Source organism: Schistocerca gregaria, chromosome 3 (genome assembly GCF_023897955.1).
Source record: "Schistocerca gregaria isolate iqSchGreg1 chromosome 3, iqSchGreg1.2, whole genome shotgun sequence".
NCBI lineage: Eukaryota > Metazoa > Arthropoda > Insecta > Orthoptera > Acrididae > Schistocerca > Schistocerca gregaria.
The window spans coordinates 732234572-732250995 of record NC_064922.1 but is presented as its reverse complement, the minus strand read 5'-3'; the positions used below and the strand labels follow the sequence as shown (position 1 = coordinate 732250995).

Genomic DNA, 16424 nt, shown 5'->3' with positions numbered 1-16424 from the left:
CAGCTGTTCAATGGATGTTTAGAACCAAGTATGGTAAGAAGCTACCAACAAGGAAGGCCATTTACCACTGGCACAATAAATTCGTTATTTAAGGGTTGCCTGTGCCCAGCAAAGAGAAGCAGATGTCCCAGTGTGAGGGAAGTGAATGTGGAGTGCTCAGGAGAGACATTTATAAGCAGTGCAAAGGAATCGGTGCAACGTGCATCCTGTGAACTTGGAATGGCTCCCATGACTGTGTGGAAAGTCCTGCAAAAGAAGTCTATGAAACCATTCAAAGTTGAGCTAGTGCAGAAGCTCAATGATGACACCACAGACAGGCATTTTGAGTTCTGTTCACAGTTGCAACAATTGAATGAGTATGGGGATGGCATTGTTGATCACTTAATTTTTAGCAACAAACCCACTTTTCACACTAATGGGAAAGCGAACAGGCATAATTGTCAAATGTGAGGTACAAAGTGTGATCCCCAAAGGTAAATGTTTTTTGTGCCTTGTCACGTCGAAAACTGTACGGGCCATTCTTCTTCGCCGAGAGCACAGTCACTGGATATTCCTACTTGGACATATTGCAGCAATGGCTGATGCCCCAAATGCAATTGGACTCTCCATTCATCTTTAAGCAGGATTGGGCTCCACCCCATTTACATCGTGAAGTTCATGGGTACCTGAACACAGAGCTGCCACATCAATGGTGTTACGGAAGGGGACAGCTGTTTCATGAAATGGCGTCCCCCATCATCAGATCTCACTCTGAGTGACTTCTTTCTATGGGGACACATTAAAGATCTGGTGTATGTTCCACCTCTACCCCGCGATGTTAGCAGAGCTCAGGGGGAGAATACAGGAAGTGACTGCTACAGTTGATAAAGCCATGCTGCGACGGGTATGCCAAGAAATGGATTACCATATTGACATCTGTTGGTTCACTCATGGTTCACATGTCCAATGTTTGTAAAAAAAAAAAAAAAAGAGAGAGAGAGAGAGAGAGATATTTCAGAATTTTTCTTCAAAATGCAATATGTTTGACATCTGTACAATGTTTAGTTCTTGTGCAATAAATAATTGAAAGTGTTCCCGAACTTAATGTACACCCTGTATAATGCCAGTAATCAAATAACCACTAAAGCCAAATGTTTAAATTTGTATGACAGAGGATAGATGGAATTCCTGAAAGTATCACATTCAGCATCTGGTACAGAAACTTAATGTTGATGTTTTCACCAAAGGAATAATCTCCACTTTCACAGAAATGTAGAAGCTTGTTTATATTATTTACTTTCACTCTATTACACCCAAACTATTCCTGGTGTTTGAAGTGCTTCGAAATGCTAACTCGGCCATTCCTGTACAAATATACCCATTAGGCATTTATGGTCAATAATATGAATGCATTAAGGAGGAACTGCAGTACTCACTCAGTACTCTCTAAGCAGGAAACTATTATTGACAGCACTACTTTAACAACTGAATGGGAATGTGTTCACTATCCTGCAGACTTCTAGTATAATTGAAAAATCTGAATTCTAAACCTCATATTTTGAAACTTGGATGAAAATATTTTATGACTCAGTCTTTCCATTGTGTCCTGTGCTATTTATTTGTATTCACTATTGTCAGACTCTTTTACGACTGGTGTCAGTTTTGCAAATGAAACAGCTGAACAATGATTTAAACTAAGTGATTTTGGTAACATTTTATTGAACCGACCAGACTCATATTTATAACAAGGTGATAGAAGGTAAACAAATTTCAAAAATATTTCACTGATTTGAAAGGAATAATGTTTTACCACAAGTTGTTGGAAAGTAAATAAATTTCAAAAATATTACAAAAGAAAAAAGGCACATAGGAAAGATACACAATCAGTTTTGCCATTCTCAGTGCCTTTTATGATGACTTGTGTGTTTTCAAGGAATAACTGTTTTTAATCATGTTTTGAATAAAATCGTTATCTTACATGTTGGTTTGCCTTATAGTATGAGAAGATAGTCACATATTCTTCTCCTAGCATTCTTAGATAATTATAGTACAGGAAATGAAAATGAATCGTAAAGCAATGTGGTCACTGTAGCTAGTGTCGTGATAGCTAATTTATAATTTTGAGAGTCCTTTAACATCATTTGTAGCCTTTATTACCTCGTGTTGTCTAGTTTTAGGCCTATAGTTATTATAGATATGCATAGCTGTTCTAGACAATTCACATCTCAACGCTCTACATTTCTCCAACCAAACTTATTTTTGTAATGTGTGATTCATTAGTGGGAGATAGGATAACTTTTTGTGCCGCAGTGTGTCAGGATTGGTAGACATTTTATGAACATTAGAATCTTCTTCTTCCTGAAACTTTTCTGGTTATGCAGGTCATGCAGAATATTAGAATAGGTAAAATAAATGTGTATTAATATGATTAAGTAAAATCCTAATGAAATACAAACAGTGGCACAAGAAAAGAGAAGTAGTTACCTTACTGAAGAAATGAAGTATACATACTGTTTAATCCGGAGTCAAGGGCTGCTTCTGAGCTTTTTGAGTTTATGAAATTGCCTCTTTCAGTAGACACAGATTATAGTGTGAGAGATCTCCCCCACCCTCACTGACTCACATTTACTTAATGTTCTTTGTTGTAATGGTTTCCTTACATTGTATTAAGTAAGATAAAACTGCTTTCCAGTTTACCAAGACCTCAGATGCAGTCACTGAATGGGAAGAGACCAAATATTCAGCGAATGCAGCCAGATATAACTACTCCACAACACGATGATTTAATTAAATACATATATGACTGTAAGTCTGCTTATTATTCAGTATTACTTATAGTTTATTGTACATCGTGTCCGTTTCACCCCATTTTACATTTCTGTTGTAGCGTGGAACAAAGTCACGAGAGAACTAGAAAACTTTAGTCAAAATGGATCTGAAAATGGGAAAGGTAACTGAATTCTGAATTGGTCTTTTGTGACATAACAGTGTGTGAGCTACTTCTCTTACAGCTTTTGATGTTTTATGTTTTAGGAGGTCCTTGTGTTCTTTATTATGCAGAACAAGATTCAAATCCTCAGTTGAAAGGTATGATAAATGTAGCTAATAAATCAGAAGGAAAACTACAGCTTTGAAGAAAGCTGTTATGTATCTTCTGTTCTAGATTAATTTTTTATAAACGTACACTGAAGAGCCAAAGAAACTGGTACACCCCGAGCATGCAGAAATTTGGTAACATGACATGGCATGGACTCACCTAATGTCTGAAGTAGTGTTGGAGGGAATTAACACAATGAGTCCTGCAGGGCTGTCCATAAATGCATAAGAGTGTGAGGGGGTGGAGATTTCTTCGAACAGCATGTTGCAAAGCATCCCAGATATGCTCAATAATATTCATGTCTGGGAAGTTTGGTGGCCAACGGAAGTGTTTAAACTCAGGAGAATGTTCCTGGAGTCACTCTGTAGCAATTCTGGACGTGGGGTTTTGCAGTGTCTTGCTGGAATTGCCCAAGTCTATCGGAATGCACAACAGACATGAATGGCTGCAAGTGATCAGACAGGCTGCTTACGTACTTGTCACCTGTCAGTGTTGTATCTAGACATATCAGGGTCACATATCACTCCAACTGCACACCCCCTACACCATTACACAGCCCCCATAAGCTTGAAAAGTCCCCTGCTGATATGCAGAGTCCATGGCTTCATGAGGTTATCTCCATACCCGTACATGTCTGTCTGTTTGATACAATTTGAAATGACACTCATCCGACCAGGTAACATGTTTCCAGCCCTCAGCAGTCCAATGTCCGTGTTGGCAGGCCCAGGTGAGGCATAAAGCTTTGTGTTGTGCAGTCATCAAGGTTACACAAGTGGACCTTAGGCTACGAAAGCATGTATTGGTGATGTTTCATTGAATGGTTCATATGCTGACACTTGTTGGTGCCCCGGAATTGAAATCTGCAGCAATTTGCGGAAGGGTTGCACTTGTGTCACACTGAAAGATTCTCTTCAGCAGTTGTCATTAGTCCCATTCTTGCAGGATTTTTTTCTGGCCACATCAATGTCAGAAATTTGATATTTTAGCAGGTTCCCGATTTTCACGGTACATTCGTGAAATGGTCATACGAGAAAATCCCCACTTCATCACTACCTTGGAGATGCTGTGTCCCATAGCTCGTGCGCAAACTATAACACAATGTTCAAACTCACTTAAATCTTGATAACCTGCCATTGTAGAAGCAGTAACCAATCTAACAACTGCACCAGACACTTGTCTTATATAGGTGTTGCCAAGTGCAGCGCTGTATTCTGTCTGTTCACACATCTCTGTATTTGAATAGGTGTGCGTATACCAGTTTCTTTGGTGCTTCATTGCTTATTGTTAGCAGATACCTACATATGTAACAGCAGAGACCTCTCCCCAGTACACTAGTTTTTGTCACACAGCTTTACAATGCTCACTCCTACTTTGATCGTGCCAAGAGAAATTTTGTCATTGAATCTAGATAATTAGATGACTTTTTATGGGTGTCTAATGATGTATATTCATAATTTTCTTTGGATTTGGTAAGGGTTCCTTTTTTGAGTGTTGCAATCCAGTAAATTTTGGGAAAGCTATTGTGCAGTTCCCATTCCTTCTACTGTTGTTGTTGTTGTTGTTGTTGTTGTTGTGGTCTTTCGTCCTGAGACTGGTTTGGTGCAGCTCTCCATGCTACTCTATCCTGTGCAAGCTTCTTCATCTCCCAGTACTTACTGCAACCTACATCCTTCTGAATCTGCTTAGTGTATTCATCTCTTGGTCGTCCTCTACGATTTTTACCCTCCAAGCTGCCCTCCAATGCTAAATTTGTGATCCCCTGATGCCTTGGAACATGTCCTACCAACTGGTCTCTTCTTCTTGTCAAGTTGTGCCACAAACTTCTCTTCTCCCCAATCCTATTCAATACTTCCTCATTAGTTATGTGATCTACCCATCTAATCTTCAGCATTCTTCTGTAGCACCACATTTCAAAAGCTTCTATTCTCTTCTTGTCCAAACAGTTTATCATCCATGTTTCACTTCCATACATGGTTACACTCCATACAAATACTTTCAGAAACGACTTCCTGACACTTAAATCTATACTCGATGTCAACAAATTTCTCTTCTTCAGAAATGCTTTCCTTGCCATTGCCAGTCTACATTTTATATCCTCTCTACTTCGACCATCATCAGTTATTTTGCTCCCCAAATAGCAAAACTCCTTTACGACTTTAAGTGTGTCATTTCCTAATCTAATTCCCTCAGCATCACCCGACTTAATTCGACTACATTCCATTATTCTTGTTTTACTTTTGTTGATGTTCATCTTATATCCTCCTTTCACGACACTGTCCATTCCATTCAGCTACTCTTCCAAGTCCTTTGCTGTCTCTGACAGAATTACAAAGTCATCGGTGAACCTCAAAGTTTTCATTTCTTCTCCATGGATTTTAATACCTACTGCGAATTTTTCTTTTGTTTCCTTTAGTGCTTGTTTAATATACAGATTGAATAACATTGGGGAGAGGCTACAACCCTGTCTCACTCCCTTCCCAACCACTGCTTCCCTTTCATAACCCTCGACTCTTATAACTGCCACCTGGTTTCTATGCAAATTGTAAATAGCCTTTTGCTCTCTGTATTTTACCCTTGCCACCTTTAGAATTTGAAAGAGAGTATTCCAGTCAACATTGTCAAAAGCTTTCTCTAAGTCTACAAATGCTAGAAACGTAGGTTTGCCTTTTCTTTAATCTTTCTTCTAAGATAAGTCGTAGGGTCAATATTGCCTCATGTGTTCCAACATTTCTACGGAATCCAAACTGATCTTCCCCGAGGTCGGCTTCTACCAGTTTTTCCATTCGTCTGTAAAGAATTCGCATTAGTATTTTGCAGTTATGATAGTTTGGTAATTTTCACATCTGACAACACATGCTTTCTTTGAGATTGGAATTATTATATTCTTCTTGAAGTCTGAGGGTATTTCGCCTGTCTCATACATCTTGCTCACCAGATGGTAGAGTTTTGTTAGGCCTAGCTCTCCCGAGGCTGTCAGTTGTTCTAACGGAATGTTGTCTACTCTCGGGGCCTTGTTTCGACTTAGATCTTTCAGTGCTCTGTCAAACTCTTCATGCAGTATCATATCTCCTATTTCATTTTCATCTTCATTCCCTTCCATTTCTATAATATTGTCCTCAAGAACATCGCCCTTGTATATACCATCTATATACTCCTTCCACCTTTGTGCTTTCCCTTTCTTTGCTTAGAACTGGGTTTCTATCTGAGCTCTTGACATTCATACAAGTGGTTCTCTTTTCTCCAAAGGTCTCTTTATTTTTCCTGTAGGCAGTATCTATCTTACCCCTCATGAGATAAGCCTCTACATCCTTGTATTTGTCCTCTAGCCATCCCTGCTTAGCCATTTTGCACTTCCTGTTCGCCTCATTTTTGAGATGTTTGTATTCCTTTTTGCCTGCTTCACTTGTTGCATTTTTGTATTTCCTCCTTTCATCAATTAAATTCAGTATCTCTTCTGTTACCCAACGATTTCTACTAGCCCTCGTCTTTTTACCTACTTAATCCTCTGCTGCCTTCACTACTTCATCCCTCAGAGCTACCCATTCTTCTTCTACTGTATTTCTTTCCCCTATTCCTGTTAATTGTTCTGTTGTGCTCTCACTGAAACTCTGTACAACCTCTGGTTCTTTCAGTTTACCCAGGTCCCATCTCCTTAAATTCCCACCTTTTTGCAATTTCTTCAGTTTTAATCTACAGTTCATAACCAATAGATTGTGGTCAGAGTCCACATCTTCCCCTGGAAATGTCTAAAAATGTAAAACCTGGTTCCTAAATCTCTGTCTTACCATTATATAATCTATCTGATACCTTCCAGAATCTCCAGGGTTCTTCCATGTATACAACCTTCTTTCATGATTGTTGAACCAAGTGTTAGCTGTGATTAAGTTATGCTCTGTGCAAAATTCTACCAGGCGGCTTCCTCTTTCATTTCTTAGCCCCAATCCATATTCACCTACTATGTTTCCTTCTCTCCCTTTTCCTACACTTGAATTCCAGTCACCCATGACTATTAAATTTTCGTCTCCCTTCACTATCTGAATGATTTCTTTTATCTCATCATACATTTCATCAATTTCCTCATCATCTGCAGAGCTAGTTGGCATATAAACTTGTACTACTGTAGTAGGCATGGGCTTCGTGTCTATCTTGGCCACAATAATGCGTTCGCTATGCTGTTTGTAGTAGCTTACCCGCAAGCCTATTTTTTTATTCATTATTAAACCTACTCCTGCATTACCTCTATTTGATTTTGTATTTATAACCCTGTATTCACCTGAGCAAAAGTCTTGTTCCTCCTGCCACCGAACATCACTAATTCCTACTATATCTAACTTTAACCTATCCATTTCCCTTTTTAAATTTTCTAACCTATCTACCCGATTAAGGGATCTGACATTCCACGCTCCCATCCATAGAACGCCAGTTTTCTTTCTCCTGATAACTCCCTTTTACTAATATCTACTTATATTCACAACATGGATGATTTGCATCGGAATACACAGCTGCACTCTGAACCCTATACAAGGGGGCAAAGTCTACACAAAAATAGTTTTGTCTATTGTGATTCACAGGTACTATCATAATGAACAAATTAAGGTGACCTTTGCAAAAATAGCACACCACCAGGGATTGAGCTTGGAGTGAGTTTGGCATTGGGTAGAGAGGGAAATTCAGGGACCTGCTCAAAATGCATCTTTACCTGGCCAGTAGAGGCAGTCCTGTCTCATGGGAATTGATGGGACAGCATAACATTATTCAAAGCTGAGTAACCAATAAGGAGGCCGCAGTAACATTCTCTCGATTACTGGAGATCATATAGTTAAGGAAACCAAGGAGTACAATGCTGAACTTAGCCACCTGAGAGTGACACATCTGTATTCAGTAAGTCTTCAAAAAGGGGTCTCAGTTTTTCTCCTGTACTGAATGCAATGAGCATCTGCTGTTTCATTGTAACAAGCTGCTGCTAGGTTTCTTTCTGAAGCACCTGAGGACATCAGATGAGATATGTGGTTTCATCACATGTGCGTGACTGCAGAAATAGAAAATCAAGAAAAGGAAGGTCAGCCTTGTGGCATCTGAGGGAAGATTAGAACACCATAATCCTCTCAGCAAAGGCAATGCAACCATATTGTTATTAGAAGGAGAGTTCATGGAAGAGAATGAACACCCACCTCTATGTAGTTTCTGTTTGGCGGTGACTATTGTGAACTGAACAGTGTGGCAGCAATGGGAAGCCACTATCCCCTCTGTTGTTACTAACCTATAAGGGGCAATCAAATGAAACTTAGACAGAAGGAAAAAGGTAATTAAACTGTTTATTATTTCAAAAGTAATTCCCATAACTGTCAATACATGTATCACGCTGACAGACAGGCAGTTGCAAATGGAACTGATTGTACCCAGACATGCACATCTTCATACAAAGTAAATCAAAGGTTATGAATGTCTTTCTTCATTGCTGCAAAAATATGGAAATCACATGGGGAGAGATTGGGACTGTGTGGAGTATATGTAAGGACCCACATGTTGCCAAAGTTACTTTGAGTAGGCTGCAGAAGATTTGCTGGAAAGCTCTTTCACACTCCTGATCTCTCCCCATGTGATTTCCATATTTTTGGAGCCCTGGAGAAAGGCATTAGTGAATGTCACTGAAAGATTCACAACTGGACTAGAACATCTGACAACAGAATTCTGCAGCTGTGATTATACTGAACAGCAGCTGTGCAAATTCTCTACTCTGTCCTGTTCAGTTGTTGGAACAAGACCTGGGAGAGCCAAAGAAGTTGAGAAAGACTGCCTTGGTGCACTGTGAAGAAGGGTCAACCACATTATGGAGAAGTCTCAGTGCAATGCATATTCTGCCCACCTCACAAAATTCGATCACTTCTGGCCCAATCGAAAGACGATTTTCTCCTCTGCAGGCTGTAAGTTTACCAGATTCCGTACAAAGTAAAATATTCTGAACCATGGAATAATGTTGCACAAAATATCAGTATACTGAAATCCTTGTAAATCTTGTCATAGGGTACTGCCTAAATGAAGCATGAGGTCATATCCTCTGTCTGATTAAAAAAAGCAAAAATATAGACCATAACAAAAGAATAGAAAACCAATGAACAAGCAATAACATGGTCATCGGAAAAGTGGGTTTCCTGGACAGAGCACTGTGAGCCAAGCATGGTAATGGGACACAAACGTAGGACAGAGTGCCAAGTCTACTGCCAAGAAAGAAGAGGCACCCGAGGATTAAAAGAGACTGCTTCTGCAGCACATAACCAGCAATACTTCATGATCCTGTTAACATCCAGCCTACACACTTGGTGTCATCAGTTTCAACATCTGGTGGATGTCATCAGTTTCAGCACAGGTGAATAAGACTAGCCTAATCATCAACATATATGCAAAAAGACTGAATGGCTATCTTGGGGAATGCCAGGAAATTTGTTGTTTATTATGCAATTTGTTGTTGGAGAAATGTCTCCAGACATATCTGAAGAAAATGAACAATTCCTATACAAATTAAGAAATAGTCATTAGTTATAGGGATGAATGGGTGATAATAGAAAGCAAAGAAAAGAAACATTGCATATGGAACAAGAATATTTTGAAATACTTTTTTACAGAGTTGACTGGAATACACTCTTTGAAATTTTAAAGGTAGAAGAGAGAAAATAACAGGAAGTGAAAAGTTATCTGTGATTTGTACAGAAACCAGACTGCAGTTATAGTTGTCAAAGGACATGAAAGGGAAGCAATAGCTCAGAAGGGTTGAAGGGCATACCCCAGGTATTATTTGACCTTTGCACGGAGCTGAAATAAAGGACACCAAAGAAAAATTTGGAAAGGAAATTGAGTTCAGAGAGCAGAAATAAAAACTGTGAAGTTTGTTAATTACATGGTAATTCTTTTAGAAATGGGAAAGTAGTCCTCAGTTGGCCTCACAATGCTGAATTCTTCCTATTCGAATCCCTGGCAGCCCCGAGAACTGACCTCTACATGGCAGTCATACAGAGTGGTCACTCAACATGGAGGCTAAGACATATTATGGTTTGAAATGGTATCCTCTACATTAACAGGTAAGGTCGTACCATAGACACGTGTAACTTTAACATTGTCATAAGTTTGCACTGGAAAGAAACACAGGATACAATTAAGAGGGGTGAAAAGTATTTGTGACTTTTCCAACAAGGACTGTTAAGGAAGGTCTGTAGATCTGAGAGTTATGAGTGGCTAGAAAGACAGCAAAATGAGAAATTGGCTGATGTAGAACAGTCTAATGTATTTATGAGAATGGTGTCATGTGATAGGGAGACATAATGGATGGCTGGTATTTACATTCAAAAAATGAAATTCCGAGTATTGCCAATAGACATAAGTGTATGTCTATGAGGTAAAACTGTATTTTGATTAGTTTGTTAGTCTCATGTTCCACGGAACATTTGCATTATAATTTGTAATGATGTGGAACAAGTCATTTTATATTCACATCACAAATTATTGTGTAAATATGACAACATTCTGACCACATGTAAGCTTTTTTTTAATGTGCCGATGTGAGTTAGTAATTCCTAACTACCACCTTTTACCGGTTACAGTAATAGAAATTCTTTTACAGAATAGAAGGAGTTGTCAAGGAGAAACTTTTTTCAGTTTCTTTTCAAATTTTATCTTGCTGTCTGTCATACAGATCAAAAATTTCAGTTGCAGTATTGTCCACCACATTTTGTACTAAAGACAATCTTAATGTGGAGTAATGAATGCCATTTTTTCTTCTGATATTGTAATTCGGTACAACATTGTTCCCATTGAACTGCAGTGGATTATTTTCAACAAACTTCAAGAGGAAATGAACATAATGGGGAGCTGTAGTCAAAATGCCTACCTCCTGAAACAGATGTGCACAAGATGATTGTGAATGAGCACCACATGTTATTCTTACAGCATGTTTTTGACAATAAAGACTTTCTTTCTTAAAGATGAGTTACCCCAGACTGTTACTCCATACAAAATTCATGAATGAACATGTGCAGAATACATCAACTGATTGATTTGTCTCTTCCTAAGATTTCCAACGATTCTAAGTGCAAAACAGACTGAACATAGTTGTTTTATGAGTTCTAAAATGTGTTTTTCTCACTTTAAATTTCTATCAGTATGGACATGTAAGAATTTTGAAGTCTCCAACCTATTTGCTATTTCCAAGCAATTTGTTACACTTATCAATGGGTTCAGTGATTGTTTTAAGAACATTGTTTACCACTTCTTCCGTTGTATGTGTAGTTGGATTGATTACAATATTAGTGTCATCTGCAGAAAGAACTAATTTTGCTTGTTGTATATTAGATGGTAGATTGTGGCCACAGTGCTACCTCCTTCATCCTGTACAAATTGCCTACTGGCTTTTGTCTCAGGTTGTTCGGCCTACATTCTGCATGAGTGGCTGGCATTGTCAAAGCTGCACCCTCCATTAAATGTCGCACACTGTGCAATGGAGATGAAGCTTTGTCGGTGCCAGCCACTGGTGCTGGCAAAACGTCAGAAAAATTGTCAAACAGATGTTGGCTGAAGAGCTGGAGACAAAATCCAACAGCCAGTGTGTCAACAAGTGGTGACAAAAACCCTAACAGTTTTGTCCTTCATCTTTTTCTCTCATTGCCCTCACAAAGGTTGGAGGCACCACTCAAATTGGGGTCTGAGTTAACTTGCACTCTTTTCCTACCTATCCCAATCTATCTCTCTTACCTTGTTTATGAAGGTACTGATGATTCAGAAAGTTAGGTAATTTATTTTTTAATATGTCTGTTGGCTGTATCTGGAATTTTTCCATCAGAATGTAAGTACTTCTCAGCCATTCTGTTCCCTGGTAGTTTTACCATGTTCTCAAGTTAATTAACAATGGAGGCAAAAGGAGAGGACAGGACGATTGTGTGCATATTGGTTCTGTGAATACTTCAGTTTCACTTCTTGTAATATCTCCAATTGGGTAAATGCAGGTTGCAGTTTTGCTGCTCCTTGTCTTAATCATGACTGTCATCGGCATCTGCCTTCATGTCACAGAACCATGAAAGAGGCAAATATCTGATCACCACTTTTAGATATGTGCCCCCACCATTGTGTTTGTCTCTTCAGTGGAAAGTTCATCACTCATGACATTGTTTTAAGGTCCAGCAGGAGTATCTGTAATTTGTCACCATCAACAGTTTTAGTAAAATGTTGAAACTATACTGTATTCAAATAAGTGAAAAGTTGTTCAAAAATCTCTAGTAAGAGTTGTTTGGTGCATATGTCTGTTTTTCAGCTAATGATTAAATGTGTCACTTCTCTCTTTCTTCGGTACAGAAAGTAAAAATGGAACAGAAACAGAACATTGTACGAGAAATGTCCAGCTGCTAGTGTCCACTGTTAGTTTTTATTGAATGATCCTTGCCTTTTCTAATTCCAGATACTTCTTAACCAGCTACTGTTACTGTGTACTGTATGTGGATGACACAGTTGTTAAAGGGTGGCAGGGAAGTTGGTACATTACAAGGTGCGTGGTAAGCAGGTTGAAACATTGTTAAGTCCTCTTGAGTTGGAAATTAATTGGAGCTAGCTTTCTCGGTACTAATTGTAACAAAATGCATTGTTTTACATTGAGAGAAAGTAACTGCCCATACCCTAACCAACAATGCACTCTGGGGCATACTGCCTGCACCAGGAACCAGAAGCCTAATAGGGGTGTGTAACTTGGTTGCAATGCAGACCTAACTATTGCTGCTGCATCTCTAAAGTCCATATGCACTTCCTTGTCCCTGCAGTGCAGTTGCCAGTTCACGCAACTCCATCATATGAACTATGATGAGTTATTCTAACACAACACTCTGGGAGAAGCTGGTACATTGGTAAATGAAGCACAAACAAATCCAGTAACATTTTAATATATTATTGAGGCCCAGTGTCCTCCAGTTTTGTAGGTGTACATTTGTTACATCAATTGTACAAGTTATTTATTGTGAGTATCATAATTGTGGAACTCGTGTGACTATGACTGACTACTTGTGATGAATGCGGCACTACTACCCTGTGCGAAACAGTTTCTTACATTTGTATTTATAATTTTGAGCTGCCACAACCTGCTATACGAGGGCTGCTATATATATTTCTGGCCTAATAATGAAAATACGAATATTTATCAACAAAAATGGTTTATTGTTTTTCAAAATATTCTCCATCAAGATTTATACACTTTTGCATGCGCTCAAACCAATTTTCGAAGCACTTTTTCCACTCCGATTGAGACACCTCCAAAACATGGTTTTTGAATGCTGCAACAGCATCTTCTGGCGACGAAAATCGTTGACCACGCATTTTTTTCTTGATGTGTGGGAATAAAAAGAAGTCATTGGGTGCCAAGTCAGGGCTGTACGGCGGATGACCCATCACTTCGACGTTTTGGCTGGTCAAAAAGGCGCTGGTTTGAGCCGATGTGTGACAGCTCGCATTGTCATGGTGCACAATGATTCGTCTTCTCTTGTTCATTTTTCGAATTTCTCCGAAGACTTCAGGCAAACAAATGGTGGTGTACCACTCAGAATTGACCGTCCTACGTTGCTCAAGCGGAACAGTCGTCACATGACCAGTTTTGCCGAAGAAACAGGCGACCATTTGCTTCGAAGTGCTTCTTCCACGAACAACTTTCGTTGGGTTTGGCTCGTCTTGGAAGACCCACACGGTCGATTGCTGTTTTGTTTCGGGTTCATACGCATAGATCCATGATTCGTCACCTGTGACGATCTTATAAACATCTTTTGAAGCACCACGATCGTATTTTTTCAGCATTTCTTTACACCAATCCACAAGAGCTTTCTTTTGAGCGATTGTCAAATTGTGCAGGATCCAACGGGAACAAACCTTTTTTACGGCCAGGTGTTCATGCAATATCGAATGTATGCTGGTGGGAGAAATGCCTAGGCATGCCTCTATCTCACGGTATGTCACATGACGGTCTTGCATTATCAGTTCATTTACGGCATCGATGTTTTCTGGCACAACGGCTGTTTTTGGACGACCTTCACGGAATTCGTCTTTGAGCGAGCGTCGGCCACGATTGAATTCGTTGTACCAGTTTTTCACAGTGCTATGGGATGGTGCTTCGTCGCCATACAAAGATTTAAGTTCATCGATGCACTCTTGTCGTGATAATCCACGTCGAAAGTTGTGAAAAATGATCGCACGAAAATGTTCACGAGTTAATTCCATTTTTGTGCCAAATTGATTTCTTCAAGTCCCTGTAAAAGAAAAAAAAATTGTCGTAAGTCAAAAAGTTCTGAGTACATTTATGCTAAAAAATGTCAAACTTTCCAATGGAAATGTCAGATTGCACCTGGCAACACTTAGTGTTGCCTAGGCCAGAAATATATATAGCAGCCCTCGTACTATGTGGCACATGACATACACTGTCACTGTATGGAATGTATGACCTTGACAGGATAGTTTAGGATCTGTCGGCAGTAATTAGCATGTTATTCTCCAAGACACAAAAATAATTTAAACGTGCCATCACACCCAAGAGGTTGTCAGCAAAGCCACTGAAACAGTAAACAACCAGTTGGCCATGTTGTCCCACTCTGACGTGCATTGAAGTGTTGGTGTATTGTACGGCATAAACTGTACTCACTGTCTGTCATCTAAGTTTGTATGGATTGTAACAAATCAAAATGTACTTTATTGACAACAATGAAAGACACTGTGTGCATCTGCACTTGATTATATATTGTTAACTCGACATGGGCAAAAACTGAGCTCATTATGCCATAGAGGCGAAGCTGCTATTGGTCTCATGTCTGATGTCTTCCAACACCCATCACATTCTCCCTGAACGATGTCTGATAGGTTGCATTTCCCCCCTACCACCACCACCACCACCACCACCACCACCACCACCACAATAACATTTCTGGGCAGCAGTGATGTCAGAAAATACACCTTAGCAATATTCATCGTCCATATGATACAATGACATAAAACAGTCCTCTTATGGGACATGAATGTGTTAATGAACAACGAGCTGGTGATGTCACAGCATAAAATTCCACGTTCCACTACATTGTGTAGTGTTAAACGGAGAGGAATGTGGTCAGTGAGGTGCAGCGTTAGTTTTACATCACGGGCAGAACTTAGGAGAAACCATAAGATATTAAGACAAATGGCTTTGTATTCCGTATTTGGTGGTTTTTATATTGTATTCGGTATTAATATAAATCACTTCAAACCAACAGCATATTGAGGCTTTCTCAAAATTGCATATTTTTTTACAATTTTTTTATAATAAAATAACAGAAATTACATATTGGTAGTTAAAGCTCCTGATATTTGATGTTTTCTGTATCATAACTTGCATGCCGTGGCAGTACGTTATTTTAGTGCCACAGCACATTGATGATTTATCAGATGCACGTCATTTTCTATACAGTTTGTTACAGTTTAATATCAAATAATGACATCTCTGTTTACAGCCATAAAAATTTGTAAAAATGCTGCTGTCGCGGTGACGCCATAGCATAAATGTTACCTCCATGAACTATGAAGAGAGGGGTAGGAGATTTGCGTCTTAATTCCAGATTGTCATCCATGAAGATGAAAGCCTTGCCGATATGCTGCCGACATGGTTGCACTGTCAGTTGGAGGATGACATTCACGTATTGTACAGTCGTTATGGCACCTTCCATGACCGCCAGCGGCGTACGTTGATCCCACATGATGCCATCCCAAAACAGCAGGGAACCTCCACCTTGCTGCATTCACTGTGCAGTGTGTCTAAGGCGTTTAGCCTGACCGGTTTGCCCCCAAACATGTCTCCGACGATTGTCTGGTTGAAGGCATATGCTACACTCATTGGTGAAGAGAACGCGGTGCCAATCCTGAGCGGTCCATTCGGCATGCTGTTGGGCTCATCTGAACACCGCGCTGCATGGTGTTATGGTTGCAGAGATGGACCTCGCCATGGACATCGGGTGTGAAACTGCACATCATGCAGCCTATTGCGACAGTTTGACTCCTAACATGGTTTCCTGTGGCTGCACGAAAAGCATTATTCAACATGGTGGCATCACTGCCAGGGTTTCTCAGAGCCGTAATCCATAGGTAGCAGTCATCCATTGCTGTGGTAGCCATTGGCTGCCTGAGCAATGCATGTCATTGACAGTTTCTGTCTCTCTGTATCTCCTCCATGTCCGAAGAACATCGCTTTGCTTCACTCTGATATGCCTGGACATTTCCCTTGTTGTGAGAGCCCTTCCTGGCACAAAGTAACAATGCATGCGGACGCGATCAAACCACAGTATTGACCGTCTAGGCATGTTTGAACAAC

The 16424-nt window shown here is 39.7% G+C and overlaps 1 protein-coding gene across 1 annotated transcript in view; it reads left to right on the top strand.

Moving 5' to 3' along the window:
• Positions 1 to 16424, top strand: part of LOC126353767 (MAPK regulated corepressor interacting protein 2-like) — a 45682-nt gene that overhangs the window by 10286 nt on the left and 18972 nt on the right. The window contains exons 3-5 of the mRNA XM_050002848.1: positions 2672 to 2784; positions 2867 to 2929; positions 3013 to 3066. Of these exons, the coding sequence (XP_049858805.1) occupies positions 2672 to 2784; positions 2867 to 2929; positions 3013 to 3066 (230 nt within the window). The remainder of the gene's footprint in view (positions 1 to 2671; positions 2785 to 2866; positions 2930 to 3012; positions 3067 to 16424) is intronic.